At 39.9% G+C, this 17527-nt stretch overlaps 1 protein-coding gene and 1 long non-coding RNA gene across 4 annotated transcripts in view; one reads left to right on the top strand and one right to left on the bottom strand.

The window, feature by feature from the left end:
- Window positions 1-2254, bottom strand: part of LOC130922627 (uncharacterized) — a 33122-nt gene extending 30868 nt beyond the window's left edge. Inside the window, exon 1 of the long non-coding RNA XR_009064553.1 lies at window positions 2131-2254. This is a non-coding gene — a long non-coding RNA (uncharacterized LOC130922627). The remainder of the gene's footprint in view (window positions 1-2130) is intronic.
- Window positions 1-17527, top strand: part of LOC130922624 (LIM domain-binding protein 3-like) — a 53402-nt gene that overhangs the window by 11856 nt on the left and 24019 nt on the right. For all 3 annotated transcript variants that reach the window (XM_057847508.1, XM_057847509.1, XM_057847510.1), the window contains exons 2-3: window positions 3981-4145; window positions 4256-4465. In XM_057847508.1, coding sequence (XP_057703491.1) covers window positions 4370-4465 — 96 coding nt within the window. In that variant the 5' untranslated portion in view covers window positions 3981-4145; window positions 4256-4369. The remainder of the gene's footprint in view (window positions 1-3980; window positions 4146-4255; window positions 4466-17527) is intronic.

Here is a 17527-nt window from a genome sequence, read left to right as displayed (position 1 = left end):
TGGCTGCATTTTTGACACAAGAAAAATAGCGAATACCGTACTACGGTCTGACGGAAAATTTTAGTGGTTTTGAAACCGCGACGTTTTCACACCATGGTAAACCGTGAAACCGGTAACCGCCACATGCCTACTTGAAAATATTAGAGAGGCCTGTAATTGTCAACATGGGTAAACCTCAACCATGAGAGACGGAATGTGGGGAAAAAACAGAAAATCACATTGATTTTTAAAGAATTTATTTGCAAATCATGGTGGAAAATAAGTATTTGGTCAATAACAAAAGTTCATCTCAATACTTTGTTATGTACCCTTTGTTGGCAATAACGGATGCCAAACGTTTTCTGTAACTCTTCACAAGCTTTTCACACACTGTTGCTGGTATTTTGGCCCATTCCTCCATGCAGATCTCCTCTAGAGCAGGGATGTTTTGGGGCTGCCGTTGGGCAACACAGACTTTCAACTCCCTCCCCAGATTTTCTATGGGTATCTTGAAATGCTTCTTACGAAGTCACTCCTTCGTTTCCCTGGCTGTGTGTTTGGGATTATTGTCATGATGAAAGACCCAGCCACGTCTCATCTTCAATGCCCTCGCTGATGGAAGGATATTTTCACTCAAAATCTCTCGATACACGACCCCATTCATTCTTTACTTTACACAGATCAGTTGTCCTGGTCCCTTTGCAGAAAAACAGCCCCAAATCATGATGTTTCAACCCCCATGCTTCACAGTGGGTATGGTGTTCTTCGGATGCAATTCAGTATTCTTTCTCCTCCAAACACGAGAACCTGTGTTTCTACCAAAGAGTTATATTTTGGTTTCATCTGATTCTGATCATAACACATTCTGATAGTAGCCTTTGTTACTGTGGTCCCAGCTCTCTGTAGGACATTCACTAGGTGACTATGTGTGGTTCTGGGATTTTTGCTCACTGTTTTTGTTATCATTTTGACGCCACGGGCTGAGATCTTGCATGGAGCCCCAGATCAAGGGAGATGATCAGTGGTCTTGTATGTCTTCCATTTTCTAATAATTGCTCCCACAGTTGATTTCGTTACACCAAACGTTTTACCTATTGCAGATTCAGTCTTCCCAGCGTGGTGCAGGTCTACAATTTTGTCTCTGGTGTCCTTCGACAGCTCTTTGGTCTTGGCCATAGCGGAGTTTGGAGTGTGTTTTACGAAATTTCCGGGTCCCACTTTTGCTGAAGAAATTTCGTTTCCGGGTTCGCAGTGAGTCAGTAACACACAGTTTTGTGAAATGTTTAATGTAGAACAGGGGTGTCCAAACTTTTTGCAAAGGGGGCCAGAATTGGTGTGGTAAAAATATGGGGGGCCGACCTTGGCTGACATCCTTTACAAAGAACAATATATCTATGCAAATTTTAGCAAGCCATTCTGTGTGTCACATTTGCTTTATTATTATTTTTTAAATTAATAATTTCCACAAAATCTTGCAACTAGCCTTTGTGGCGTTCTCTTTCATCTCTTGGGCTCTTGCGAAATACTGCTGCTGTAAAATTAAACTAGCTTTAAGTTGCTTCAATTTCTCGCTACGTATCTTCCCTGTAATCTTGTCGTTCATGTCAGCTTGTCTTGTTTAGTAATATCGCCTCACATCGAACTCTTTAAAAACAGCGACTGTCTCTTTGCAAACGAGGCAGACACAGTTTTTGCGTATTTTAGTGAAGAAATAGTCCAATTTCCATCTATCCTTGAAGCGTCGGCCGTCACAGTCAACTTTTTTGTTGTTGTTGATTGTCGCCATTTTAGAAAATTGGGAATAAAGGGTCACGCGGGGTAATGTTGCTCAGAGTGCTGCTGCCTTTTAGTGGGTAAATGAGCAGCATTTTGTGTGTAAGCTACTTCATATGCTGGTAGCAGTACTGCTGACCAATTTATTAGGTCTGTGTGCGGGCCAGACATTATTGATTTTATGACAGAGGCTGGGGGCCGGATGAAATTTGACCACGGGCCGCATTTGGCCCCCGGGCCGCACTTTGGACATGTCTGATGTAGAACAAGGAAAAAAGCAAGAACAACAATAACGCTAGATATAGATTGTCACTTCTAAAATCACCGCGCTACTGTTAAAGTACACAAGATATTCCTTCGAGCAATCAAAACTCTTACCGTTGACAAGCGGGCGGAGAGCCGATACCCCGGTTGAGCTGCAGAGGAATACTAGCTAGGCGTCCGTATACTAACCACTAGCAGACTCTAACCGAAGAGAGAAAAGTCCCCAGCTCTTGTAGTGGTGCATCACGTGAGAGAAGAGATGGTCACATGTTTTGAGATCCAATGGTTTCGTTACACGTGGTTTGACACATGTTTTGTAATCACGCATCACAAAGATGTCAAAGTGGCGAGGAAAACAAGGTAAAGGGAATCCTACATCACAAGGATGCCAAAGTGGCGAAGATAACAAGGTTACAGTCATAAGAGGGAATCATCACAATAGGCTGATACAGTCACTAAGGGAATCAACGCAATATGCTGATTCATTCCGGCTCATACTATATTTCTCCCATCAGAGTGTGACTGACTGAGATTGTGGACAGGTGTCTTTTATACCGATAATGAGTTAAAACAGGTGCCATTAATACAGGTAACGAGTGGAGCCTCGTTAGACTTCGTTAGAAGAAGTTAGACCTCTTCGACATCCAGAAATCTTGCTTGTTTGTAGGTGACCAAATACTTATTTTCCACCATGATTTGCAAATAAATTCTTTAAAAATCAAACAATGGGATTTTCTGGTTGTTTTTTTTCCACATTCTGTCTCTCATGGTTCAGGTTTACACATGTTGACAATTACAGGCCTCTCTAATCTTTTCAAGTAGGAGAACTTGCACAATTGGTGATTCAATAAATACTTATTTGCCCCACTGTATATATCGCAGTGGGCTTCGACATTGCTACTAGCAACCCCTTTGTTAATACAGGTATGGGATATTGCGTGTGTAATGCAGCAAAAACGCACACATCAGGGGTAGGAGTTTGTGGCGCCGGGGTTTCAATAGCATAAATTCATAAATTGCCCCTCCCAGTTCAAAGGGATGTAATGTCTATCTCCGTCGATGGCAGGGAATGTGTTAACGGTACGATATAACATAAACTCGTAAGCACAAATTCTGCAATGAATTGTTAGTGCAGCTGCCAGTGTTAAATCAATTCAGTAACACGTTTTATATTCTGCGTGCACCTGTTGTGAACGACTGCCAAAATAAAAGTCATTAAGTTGGACGTGATTGCTTGTTATGACAGGAACGACGCATCTCCAAATTGCATAACAAGCACATTGACTTCAGCTTCACCCACTTTAATATGAACGATATTTGAACAAAAAAATCTTTGTATATTTTAAACAGTATCTTCAGAGTGAAGAGTGATGTCACTCTCTTGGACTCTGTTTTCAGTAAGATGAAACGTTTGACTTTTGAAATGAGCTTTTGAGTTATGTGATGTCCTATGTGTTTTCATGGTGATAGTTTTATATGAGTGAGCGTGGGTGAATGCGATACCCCTACAAATCTCATGTGTTGTGCTTCTTAACCCTCTCTGTTTTTTTTTCTTTCTTCAGCCCTTACAAGGCACTTATTAAACAAATTGGCTGCCTTTTACGGCACTAGACGTCCAATCTGTTTTGACTGGGAGGGGCGAACGTACATTGAATGTCACGTCACGTGCTGTCAATGGCACTAAAACATGAGAATTCACACACAGGCAGCCTTCCTCCCAGCCTAAAGGAATTGGACATCTATCGCTGTCAATGGGATGCTCTCGGTGGGGATGGTGATTAACTTTACAGTGTTACCAGTGTTTTTATTCATTTTAATTTAATGAATTTAGTTTTTATTAACGTTGTTTTTATTAACAATATTTTTTGATGTGGCACAGCATTGATATTTCAATGGTAACCTCTCAATAATGCGCCATTTGACATTTTCACTTCTCGCTTGACCTTTTTGTTGTTTTACTACAGCGTCAAAGATGATGAGATACATCCCGGCCTCGCCCATTCTAGGGAGACCCTAAAGCGGGGTCGAGAAGAATCCGATGGGTCTATATTAGCGCCGGTGAATCACGGCTAGTGCGCCTTAATGGGTGTCCCCTTTCACGCTATATAAGTCCAGCGCCCCCCTCCACGGTAAAACCCCCCATACCACACCACACCGCCCGTCTATCCGCGTCTATTCTTAGCCTGTCACTTTGGGCTAGACCTCATCGAGTTCATTTCTTCTCGTCTTGTGCTCTCAGAGGCCCCCGGCCCACCCTCGCGTTCCCCTGCTTTAGCCGTTGTCTGAGGCCGCCCGAAAAGTCATCGCCCCGCTTTCAGGAGAGAAAAAAAAGGAACTTTCCCCAGCTTGGAACATGAGCACGTACACTGTGTCGCTACCTGGGCCCGGACCTTGGGGCTTCCGACTCCAGGGAGGGAAAGACTTCAACATGCCGCTCACCATCTCCAGGGTAAGATCATGCCCAGCTCATGAAAGTTTTATTTTGAAAGTCGACTAATCACCTGACAATTTTGCGATAAGTCGACTAGTCGTATACATCAATTGTGTTATTTACTGTTCTATTACTCTGGGTGCCACAATTTAGCTGTAAATGTGCATCGGAAATATATGTATATGTCAAAAACAAAAAACCTTACAAAATTCATGCTTGGACGGCTTCATGTTTTACATGGAATTCCTCACTTAGCATGTTGCAGTCCACCATGTTGATTTGAGAGGAATTCTCATATAAGCTTCATGTTGTCCGCGCTGCTGGTGATGGCCACATTGAGCACTGTACTAGTAAAATGTGGACTCTGAATTACTGCAGCAGTCCTACTTGAGAAACGACTAAAATACTTTTTTGCTTTGTCTTGTGAGCAAAAATGACGCTGTATGCTTCCATTGATTCAGCTCACTTAAACTATAGTTTACTGTCCAGCTAAACCATAAAACGAAAATATACCAGTGTTTCCCCTAGGATTTTTTGAAGCTGTGGTGGTGGGCTGCATCGGAGTCGGACAGCCTCACCATGTCGTGCCACAGCGAATTTTTTTTTTCTTCATTTTTTCCCCCAAGAAGAACCATAACAAAGATATATTTGAAATATTTCATTAGCCAGGCTAATGTTGTACCTCTCAGCTACAGTACATGTATGTAAAATGCGTAGCTGATTACAGCTACGTTACCCGATGTACTAATGCGACTTTTTTTCTCGTGGCAATAGTACGACTTACATCTCGTAGTGACTCAGGGTTGGCAACCCAAACTGTTGAAAGAGCCATATTTGACCCCCCAAAAAACACAAAAAAAACTGATACAGTATGTCTGGAGCCACAAAAAATTAAAAGCCTTTTACAAGCCTTATAATTATCGATACTAGCTATATTAGCCTACTATAGAAATACGTAATTAGCCTTCATGATTAAATGTTTGTTTTCCCTGCAGTGGATCCTATAGAGAATGACGCACCACGTGACTACTCTGTTGTACTATGCCACCACAAGTTTAACTTCATTACAATATTAATGAATTGAAAGAATGTTTGTGTCATGTTTGTCCTCCTAGAAATCCTATTAAAACAAAAAAATATATTTCCCTCCCCCATCTTTTTCCATTTAAAAAAAAAAAAAAAAGCTCCGAAGCATCGCTAAAGAGCCGCATGCGGCCCGAGAGCCGCGGGTTGCAGACCACCGTCGTAGTCCTCCTTTTTCCTTTTATTTGACCCTCATAAGTACTACATTACCACAACAATAACAGTCCTTCTGTCAACTGACCCATTTAGAGCACTGGGGGAATTCTAATAGCAGTGTAAAGAGTTTTACTTGATTCGGTGAGAAGGTGAATAGTTTTTTCCCCGTTGTTCGTAAACTAAATTTCCACACAAAGGCACGTCGAGGTACCATTAACTTAGCAAGGAGAGGTATGAGAGTCATTTTTCGAGTGTCCCAGAGCTCGCGAAATTTGGGTGGGGGGGCGCATTTATCAAAGTTTCGTCAGCCGTAATTGTCTGAAGTTGGCGCGCCGGTGTTGTGCCGAAAAATAGCCACTCCACGTGAAATGTCCCCCCTGACGGGAGCGCCCACACGTCACTCGTACAAACAGCCTTTTCTTACCAATCGATGGACACAGAAACGACGTTCTTGTACCGTGAATATGTATCATTTTACTCTGCTTGAACTGATAAATCGTTTACTGTGACCAACGCTCTGAAAATAGAGCAAGGCTTTATTTTGGGCCCCGCCTCTCCGCAGTCTCTCAGCGCAAGTTAGTCAAAGTTTGCTTTCCGTCCAAGACGACCGTCCACCGCTCACTTTCGCCGAAAAGTCCGATCCAAATTATTGTAATGCCCCGGATATGGGCAAGAAGGAGAGAAGTCTGTATTTGCTTACCCACTTTATTGTGGTAACAATAATAAAGAAAAACAATAACAAAATAACAGCGGGCTGCTACAACATGCGACCGCTATCTCTCGCTATCTCGCTCGTTCTCCCATTCTTCCTACTCGTTCCCCTTGCGTCTCTTAAGGGGGGGCCTGCATAGTTACGAACATTAGGCTACAATACACAATGAATAGGTGTCCGCTGAACTCCTCCCACTCGGCTGCCGCTAGTTTGAAGCGGCCTTAAAAAATTTTTTTTAATTTAAATAAATAAATAAAATACATCTCATTTGCCAGGCGTGGCGGCTTTCATTTTAGTGTGGCGGTGCGCCACAATCTGTTGAATATAGGGGAATCCCTGTATACGCTATTTCACTTAAACGATCACATAGCTTCTGCTAACTCAGTGCTAGCCAACAAAGCTAAACAGCATGTCTAGGCTAACCAGTAGAGATGTCCCGATCAATCGGCATCCCGATCGATCGGGTCAGATCACGTCATTTTCAAAGTATCGGAATCGGCAAAAAACTATTGGCCATGTCTTTTTTTAATATATATATATATTTTTTAATTAAATCGTTTTTTAATTGCATTTAACGTTACAGACATAATATGTTACACTCATCCAGAGTCTTTAGTTTAGGCTTAAGGTACCGATAACGGCTGTAATTAATTTTTCAAAAATGTATCACGTTAAATATTTAATGCAATTACTGCATGCGTTGCACGACCCACTCACGCATTGTCGCGCTCAATCTGTAATGGTGCCGTTTTACCCATTTAGAGAGATAAAAGGCAGCGTAAAATGAGTAAAGTGAATTATGGCAGTCTTTGGAGCCTTTTTTTAATAGGCTAAATCCTTACAATCCCTCTCCCTACGATTAGAAATATCATGGGAAGCAATGTGGGGAAGCAAGGTAGCAATTGATCTTTTTCTTAACCCCTTATGTTATTTCCCAACGCAGAGAAGATATATCAATTGGTAGCACTACGCACAGTCATGGGTCCACATCCCATCATGCATTTGGGTTGAATGGCTGCAGTATCATTTACTGAAAGCTCAACAAATACACTAGATGGCAATATTTAGTCACAATATGCAAAGTCACAAGTCTTTCTATCCGTGGATCCCTCTCACAGAAAGAATGTTAATAATGTAAATGCCATCTTGAGGATTTATTGTCATAATAAACAAATACAGTACTTATGTACTGTATGTTGAATGTATATATTCGTCCGAGTTTTATCATTTTTTTCTTAATGCATTGCCAAAATGTATATGATCGGGAAAAATTATCGGGAATGATTGGAATTGAATCGGGAGCAGAAAAAAAGCTATCGGATCGGGAAATATCGGGATCGGCAGATACTCAAACTAAAACGATCGGGATCGGATCGGGAGCAAAAAAAACATAATCGGAACAACCCTACTAACAAGAGTAGCGCTAATGTTTCAGTGTTACTGGAGAAGACACGCCTCTTTAAAGACACATACTTCGAGGGGTGGAAACTACTGTGCAGCTTATGATACGATAGGATTTTCGATACTAGGCTCACGATAAAGATGAACTCACAATATGGCGATAAAACATTTAGTGATACATGGGTCAGGGAATCATTCTATAAAACAACTAATAAACAGAAAAAACTAACTATTTTCATCCTTCTGCTGTGAATTGGAATTTTATCGCGAATAGACGTCCAATCCATTTGAACTGGGAGGGATGGAAGCGAATGAACGAGTGTTTCACTTCAGATTGGACATCTATAGCCATCAGTGGCAGCCAATGCCAGGCAAGTTAATTTCGGAACATTTAACGCCATTTCTTGTTGATTTTCTGTCACTTCCTTTTCCTTTTGGGGCGTTTACAGGTCACTTCCTGCTGATTTTGGGTTTCTGAAAAGAAGTTACTAAGCAATGTCTCCAAATGAGTAGGAATTGACTCTAATCAAAAGGAAGTAACCTGTAAATTTCCTAAAATGACGGCGCTAGATGTCCAATCCGGTCAAAATTAATTGGATGTCTTGCGTCGTCAATGGCTGCTAGTGAGCTAACGCAGACACCATTCTAATTATAGCTTTTGGTGGCAACCTGGGTTGTGTCATTGTCTACGGAAAAAAAAAGGAACCAACAGGTTGCTACCAAAATGTGTCTCTGTTAACTTAATGACACCCAATTAATGAATTTTTGTTCGTTGGAAACCAGAGCATTCGCAGTAGGGCTGCACAATATATCATTTGAATATCGCCATTGCGATGTGCGTATGCACAATCATCCTATCGCAGGTTGTGCGATCATTATAATTTTTTTTCTGAACACGTAAACTTTTGGTTTGCTTCATAAAAACTGCAAGTGTGCAGAGACATGGCTTCCTGTATCCCTTTTATATACAGCAAACTTGATCATTCACAGATAAACACCCTTAACCTGGATTAAACAGTATTATATAAATGCAATCATATATCGTGGTTTTGCACTTTTTTGCACTTTCAGTTCTTAAGCAAAATAAATTATAAATAAATACGATTAAAGTAAACTGAAGGACCTTAAATCTAAAACTAGGATAACATTTTTCTAATAAAGAATACAACCCCTAGCAAAAAGTATGGAATCACTAGTCTCAGCCCACCAATCACTTAGACATTTTATCATGTAGCACAAACTCCGATAAAAAGCTTGAAAAAATAATGAATAGTTCAAATGCGCAACTCATTGGCATTCAGAAACGCTAAAAGAAATGAATAAAAAAAACAGTGGTCAGTGGTCAGTAAATGTTACTTTTATAGAGCAAGTGCAGGGAACTAAATATAGAATCACTCCATTCTGAAGAAAAAAATATGGAATCACTTTGAGTAGAAAATACAGACACACCCAGTCAATTCCCTTTCCTTAAGTGGGCCCCTGCTTCAGATTTGATTAGCAGTTAAAAACAGTGCAGTTATCATACCTTGGAGGGCTACTGGACCAAGTAGATTCACAAGAATCATGGCTCCAACAAGAGAGATGTCTCTTGGGACCAAGGAGAGGATTATCAAACTTCTTGAAGAAGGTAACGCTACACATATGGTTTCCAAAAAAGTGTGGTTACAGTCAGCTGGACCAAGTACAAATAGCATGGCAAGGTTGTTAAAGTACTGGTAGACCGAGGAAGATAGCCAAACATCATGACAAACAACTAAAGGCCATATGTCTTGAAAACAGAAGATGTACAACAAGACCAATGAAGAAGAAATGGGAGGAAGCTGGAGTCAAGGTATGTGACAGAACTGTGCAAAATTGCCTAAAAGAAATGGGATTTTCATACAGGAAAGCTAAAAGGAAACCATCATTGACACTTAAACAGAAAAGAAAAAGACTGCAATTGGCTAAGGAAAGGCAATCGTGGACCGTGAATGACTGGACGAAGGTCATTTTCAGTGATGAGTCAAGAATCTTCATTGGACAAGGTGACGATGCTGGAACCTTTTTTAGGTGCCGTTCCAGTGAGATTTACAAAAATGACTGCCTGAAGAAAACATCAAAATTCCCTCAGTCCTTGATGATATGGGGCTGCATGTCAGGCAAAAGCACTGGGGAGATGGCTGTGGTTAAATCTTCCATAAATGCACAATTTTACATTTACATTTTAGACAGCTTTCTTATCCCTTCAATTGAAAATATGTTTGGGGGATAATGAAATCATTTTACAAGATGAGAATGCATCATGCCACAGAGCTAAAACTGTTAAAGCATTCCTTGGAGAAATACTCATCCAGTCAATGTCATGGCCTGCAAATAGCCCAGATCTCAACCTTACTGAAAACCTGTGGTGGAAATGGAAAAAAATGGTCCACAGCAAGGCTCCGACCTGCAAGGATGATCTGGCAACTGCAATCAAAGAGAGTTGGCACCAAATTGATGAAGAATACTGATTGTCACTCATCAAGTCCATGCCTCAGAGATTGCAAGCTGTCATAAAGCCAGAGGTGGTGCAACAAAATACTAGAAATTTGTTTTGATTGTTATTTCTTTGTTTGTGTCTCATGATTCCATATATTTTTCCTCAGAATTGAGTGATTCTTTATTTATTTCCCTGCACTTGATCTATAAAAGTAACATTTACTGACCACCAAAATGTTTTTCATTCATTTCTTTTAGTGTTTCTGAATGCTAAAGAGTTGCACTTTTGAACTAATTCATTATTTTTTCAAGCTTTTTATTTGAGTTTGTTCTACATAATAAAATGTCTGAGTGACTGCTCGTCCGAGACTGGTGATTCCGTACTTTTTGGTAGGGGTTGTATGATAAATTGTTTAAAGAATATAATATAAAGAAAAAAAACAAGAATACAAGGATAAATGAGAAAAACAAGGGGGAATCTGATAAAATACTGAATGCAATACACTAATACAAAAACATGGTGAGTCCACCAAAGTTTCCCAGAGATATTCAAGTCATCTGGTGAAAATTCTTCTTGTTTTAATATAGCAATATACAGTATATCGCAATATATCGCAAACCCTTAAAAAGTCGCAAGTAAGTTTTTTTCCAATAACGTTCAGCCCTAATTCGCAGCCAGTCTTTGCAATTTTCGGGGCATTTATAGGCCCCTTTCTGTTGAGTTTGAGTCATTTCCTTTTCATTTGGGGTGAAATCAAATTCCTGTTGATTTTGGGTTACAAACAGGATGTGACCCATGAATGCCCCGAAATAAACAGGAAGTGACCCATAAATGCCCCAAAATTAACAGCAAAATGACCTCAAATGCCCCAAAATTAAAAGTATTGTTTGCTCTGGATGCCAATGATGGAAATAGACATCCAATCCATTTGAAGTGGGAGGGATGAAACATTTGTTCATTCACTGCCACCCTCCCAGTTCAAATAAATTGGACGCTTACTAGTGATAAACTCAATTCAGTTCACAGCAGAAGAATCAAAAGAGCTTGTTCATCTGTTTATTACTTGTGTAATCATTAATCGTGAGCCTTGTATTTTAAATCTGATCGCGAAGTACCCAGAGGTTCCCACCCTTAAACAAAATATACATTTACAAAATACAGTAATGTATACGACGACGAGTCACTTCCACATTGGATTGTGTTCTGAGAGGTGAAGTCTTTTGGGGGCAACGGAGAAGTGACGGGGGGAATGAGGGCGTGGCAGCTGCCGGCATTCGTCAGGGGCGGTTGAAAGCGGATCAGCAAGGACCTAAAAGTGGAGCGGTGTTGGTTTCACGTGCGCTCGGAATAGACCAACTGAAAAGCCCAGAGTCAGGGTGTCACCATGTTACGTTGCCTCCAATCCAGTCCAGATGCCCTCTTGCACTTTAACTGTCTTTGTGGTGACCAGTCCACAGGATGTGACTTCCCTTATGCTGACTTTTCATCATTTTTTATGCTTGACACTAGGGGTGTTACAAAAGAATATTTTGATAGTTTATTACTTAGGCCATTATTTTTGCAATAATTCGACTGATGACGATATATTACTCTGGCTTGAACATTTTAGCTGAACAATGGAAGCAAAAAACTGCATTTTAGCTATAAATGTATACCGGAGACAAAAATGATGCAATGAGAAAAGTTGGGCTATCAATTATTATGGAACTGCATGAGTGCTTTCCAAAGTAAAAGAAGATGTTTGCAAATATTTCATTTTGATCCATTACAAAATAATCATCTGATTTAATTGAGGAATACAGAAATATGCAGAATACTTACTCCTCCTTTTTTTTGTTTTGAATAAAAAAATAAGAAAAATGAATCAATTAAAATTTGGAGAATATTTACTGTTGAATATTTAATTTTGACAGTGCGGAAAATGTTTAACCCTTGAAAGGCAGAGCAACTATTTTCATTTAAAAAAATGTAGAAACTTATTTCAGTGAAAAAGAACTTGACTCATATCAGTTTATTTTTTAAGAAAATGTTTGATAACAACTATATAACAATTCAGATATTAACGAAAACAACTCCCTCGTTTTTTTTTTTTTTTTTTCATTCATAATTTCCAATTATTTAACTCATTGCCTTCTATTGACTACAACAGACGTCAATTTATTCAAACTGGGAGTACTGGCTGTGAATGCTCATCTTTGTTGATTCGCCCATCCCAGTCCAAATGAATTGGACGTCTAGCACCGTCAATGGTAGCCATTGAGTTCAACAGGTGATATTTCAATGATAATCTGTTTGAAATCGATAATATTTTATATGGAGACATCGGAATTTTGAGGATGTGAGCATGCAGAAAGACATCTGCTCTTTTAAGCATCTGTGATAACTGACTCCGAATGATATGCAAGTGGGAAATCTTTTAGCTGCTTTACCCTGGGAGTGAGTGAGTGACTGACTGACTTTGTAGAACGTGTGAAACCGCACCCTGGCCCGACTCATTACTCATCTTTTTATCAAATGTGACTCCATCAAACGATGAGATGCTTTCTCAGGAAGTTCGGTTTTTGATTGGGTTTTTTTTTTTCCTTCCCCCTATTTTTTCAAAGAGACACTAAGAACAAAAGACGAACAAGTTTAACACTTGATAGAGGACTCACTGGCTGCAAGTAACACATATGTTGACATGACTTTTTGGTGATGTGATAGCCATGTATGTAAACAAACAACAGGTTTTTATAGTTTTTTTTTTTTTCTAACTTAGCAAAAAATTGTCCTTTCTGACTTAAACGTTGAACAAAAGTAATGCAAGTAAAGACCTCCGTGAAGTTGGCCCCCCATCAGATGCAAAATTTATATAAAAATTAAGTCAATCGTTTGTGCTACATTTGTGCTTGTTTGTGCTGTAAAAAGTTTGGCTTGTGCTGCTACACACACTCTCTTTCTCAACACAGACAGTTGCCAGAGAGAAAAAATACACGTTTTACCATCACTAGACAAACTAAACACGCTGGAGTTAACTCTCGTAGGACTAAACACGCTGGATATAACTCTCGTAGCTGGTGGGAAATGTTGATGACAGTGTTTACTAACCTTTAATTTTGTAAAGATGCGAAATCATATTGGAGGTATTGCCTCCTCAGCAGCCACCTTCCGCAAACATGTTTTATATGTCGGTTGGCCTTCCTCCCCTAAGCCGCGGCCGTCTGTAACTTTTCTGTAGTTGAAGTATTTCCATAACAGCAATTACGTTTTCTTCCATGCCGGAAAAAGTTCAGGAGTTTCACCTGCTCTAGCCACCGTGTAGCACAGCTGACTCACTGACACTGAGCAACAACCAGTGGGGGAGGGTTGAACCTTGCAGCTGCAAGCGGAGGATTTCTCCATGTATTTTTGGGACATAAAAAATACCTTAGAGACGGTATGACGGAAAATTGTTGCGGTTTTGAAACCTTGATGTTTTCATACCACAGTATACCTTTAAACCGGTAATCGGCACATGTCTAGATAAGTCGCTGTTATTTTTGTGATTAGTTGACTCATCGGTTCAAATATAAGTCATGTTATTTATTTTTCTATGACTGTAGGCTTCACAATTGAGTTGGAAATGTGGATCAGAACCATATAGTATCCTCTTAGAAAAGTTAGACTTTGGAATATTATGTAACCATTTAATATATTGTATGACTGTTTTCCATAGCAAAATCAGATTTTTCCAAATATTTCATCTTGGTTACATTTTACCAGCTTTTTTTCCTTATTTCTTGGGTGGTGGTTAAAGCTTAATTTTCTCGTTTTTAATAATTTATTCAGTCATTTTAATTTAACTTTGCAGTTATTTTCCAAACTTTTTCACCACTTTTTTCATTTACCATACAGTATTAAAGTATTTTCAGTTTGTTTCTTTATATATATATATATATATGTATATATATGTATATATATATACAGTTCCCTCCATAATTATTGGATTTATAATAATTATGTGTTTTTTAGCTTCTAATAATTTTTTCCCCTAAATAATATGGGACCTTAATGGGAAAAAAAGAGAAAAATCCAACCTTCAATACAAGTGCATTTATTCAGTGGGGAAAAAATCCCACATAAAGAAATAATTATTTGACATCAAATAATGTGTGTCACAATTATTAGCACCCCTGGTGTTAACACTTTGTACAACCCCCTTTTGCCAACAAAACAGCACCTAATTTTCTCCTATAATGTTTCACAAGCTGGGAAAAGACAGAAAGAGGGATCTTCAGCCATTCCTCTTTGCGGAATCTCTCTAAATCATCCAGAGACTGAGTCCTCTCCTCTGTACTCTCCTCTTCAGCTCACTCCACAGGTTTTCAATGGGGTTGAGGTCTGGGGACTGAGATGGCCATGGGAGGAGCTTGATTTTGTGTGTGGTGAACCATTTCTGTGTAGATTTGGCCATATGTTTGGGGTCATTGTCTTGCTGAAAGACCCAATGACGACCTATCTTCAGCTTTCGGGCAGAGGGCAACAGACGCACCCCCATGCTTCACAGTGGGTATGAGGTGCTGTCTACACGCCAACAAGCTGTTTGGGAGTCATGCACGGAGAAAACCTTTCCTCACTCTCAATCATAAACGCAAACGTCTGGAGTTCGCCAAGCGGTATTGGGGCTTCAACTGGGACCGTGTGCTTTGGTCAGATGAGACCAAGATTGAGCTTTTTGGCAACAAACACTCTAAGTGGGTCTGGCGTGCCACGAAAGATGCGCATGCTGAAAAGCACCTCATACCCACTGTGAAGTATGGGGGTGGTTCAGTGATGCTGTGCGGCTGTTTCGGTTCCAAAGGCCCTGGGAACCTTATTAGGGTGCATGGCATCATGAATGCTTTGAAATACCAGGACATTTTAAATCAAAATCTGTTGCCCTTTGCCTGAAAGCTGAAGATGGGTCGTCACTGGGTCTTTCAGCAAGATAATGACCCTAAACATATGGCCAAATCTACACAGAAATGGTTCACCACACACAAAATCAAGCTCCTCCCATGGCCATCTCAGTCCCCAGACCTCAACCCCATTGAAAAACTGGGGGGTGAGCTGAAGAGGAGAGTACAGAGGAGAGGACCCAGGTCTCTGGATGATTTAGAGAGATTCTGCAAAGAGGAATGGCTGAAGATCCCTCTTTTAGTCTTTTCCCATTTTGTGAAACATTATAAGAGAAGATTAGGTGCTGTTTTGTTGGCAAAAGGGGGTTGTACAAAGTACTAACACCAGGGGTGCTAATAATTGTGACACACATTATACGATGTCAAATAATTATTTCTTTATTTTTTTATCACCTCATTATTTTAACTCTTTCACTGCCATTGACAGCAACAGACATCCAATCCATTTTAACAGGTAATAGCTGGATTTAGCTCTCAATTTTTTTTTTTTTTTTTTTTTTTTTTTTTTTTTTTTTGACCCACTTTTGCATTCCACTTCCAAATGTGAGCAAAAGGAATGCAGACGCGGTACAGTATGTGTACAGTACATTGAAGTTAACAGCCCACTTGAACTAAGTAGCAGTGCTCAGTGTTAGCTGCTGTTACAGCATGTGTTGACAGGCATGTTGCCATTTTTAGCTAATAAAGGTTGGCCAACACACCCACACACACGCACACACACATCTTATCAGTTAGCCCCTCTGTTAGCATCTACTGTTACGAGCGTGTGGGGTCACTGTAGTTACTTTAAGATGGCCAAGATAACCTCCATAGATATTTTAGTCTACTCAGTAACACTCACTCACTTTGGGAGATAAACCTTTATAGATGCACATATTTTTAATGCCATTATCAGATGTCACATGCAGTACAACATTATGTTATTGCACTTGTGTGATTAATTGTGGTCTAAGCATGGAACCCTGCTGGATGTCATAACTGACTTTTGCTAGCATCGTTTGCATTCCTTTTATTAATTTACCACATTCACTGTGATTGACAGTGACAGACATCAAATCCATTTGAACTGGGATGGCTGGCATTCAGTGATCATGTTGCACTGCCATTGACAGTGATAGAAGTCTAATCCAATTTGACTGAGGGGGCTGGATGTGTTAGAATGATCACTGCCAGCTCTCCCGGTAAAAATGGATGGTCATCTAGTGCCCTCAATGGCAGCTAATGAGTTAATAACTCATTTAAACACTTGAACATGAGCCAATTTGAGACTTCTTACGCTATCATTTTTTTTTTCATGTTATCCACATTATAGCAAACCATTATTTAGGATTTTTTCTTTCACATTATCAATGACCAATTAAACTGTATATTAATTTTAGATCTATTTATTAGTATCATTCATGAAAACTAGTATTTAATATTCATATTTCATAATATTCATCTCATGCTTATTACAAATGTCAAACTCATGAATGTTCCACACTGATCATTTTACATATTTTATGAACTTATTAAATGATTGCGTTTCTTTATATAACATGAAAACAAAAAGGATTATAACTCTTTCCTCGTGTAAGCGTCATTAATGGCAGCAAATGGCTGCTTTTAAGCGGATGGATACTGGCAACATTTGCATTTCTAGATGATTTTATTCCTGTTTTTTTGTAAGTGACTTGTCCAGGTGGAAAGTTCAGAGGTGCTGGCTTGTGGGTCAGCGGCTGCAAATAGCACAGCGACCACAAAGGGGGCAAAAAGTGCAAGCGTGTCTGTCGACAGCTGCCAAGGCTTCCTAGGGCGGCGCCACCCGATACTCTCGTAACAATTGTGATAACCGTCTTGTTTCACATCATCATTTTTTTTTTGGGTGTAAGCAGAGATTTGTTGTTGCTGTTTTTAAGAATTTTTTTTTTAGTTTGCAAAGTCTCCCAGCGTATATTTTATTGGTACTTATGAATGCACGTGAGACACACTGTGAGCAAATGTGATTGACTTTTATTCAACTGAACCTTGGCAGCGCTCACACGCCACAATGCAGGATGCAGGTAACAAGGTCCAAGTTCACAACTGTTTCGTAATATTCACCAACACCACATCCACTTGTAGCGCCATGGCATGTGAATCTGTCATTTTACAGATGTCTCTGCTGCTCTGTATCTGTGATGTTCTCTGTTGACAGCTTTGTGATCTCATACTCACCTCAGAGTCCTCGTGGCTCTTGTCTCTCTAACTTGAACACAGCATGTCCCAGAAGAGATTATTGATTGGCTAACAAAGGGCAAGATGCGAGGGTAAGCCAGGAGTGTCCAAAACACTCCTCAAGTGAATGCTGTGGGTCCTGGTTTTTGTTCCTACCA

This window comes from Corythoichthys intestinalis, chromosome 10 (assembly GCF_030265065.1).
Source record: "Corythoichthys intestinalis isolate RoL2023-P3 chromosome 10, ASM3026506v1, whole genome shotgun sequence".
NCBI classification, from domain to species: Eukaryota; Metazoa; Chordata; class Actinopteri; order Syngnathiformes; family Syngnathidae; genus Corythoichthys; species Corythoichthys intestinalis.
The sequence above is the reverse complement of the archived record's forward strand: the minus strand, read 5'-3'. Positions and strand labels throughout refer to the sequence as shown.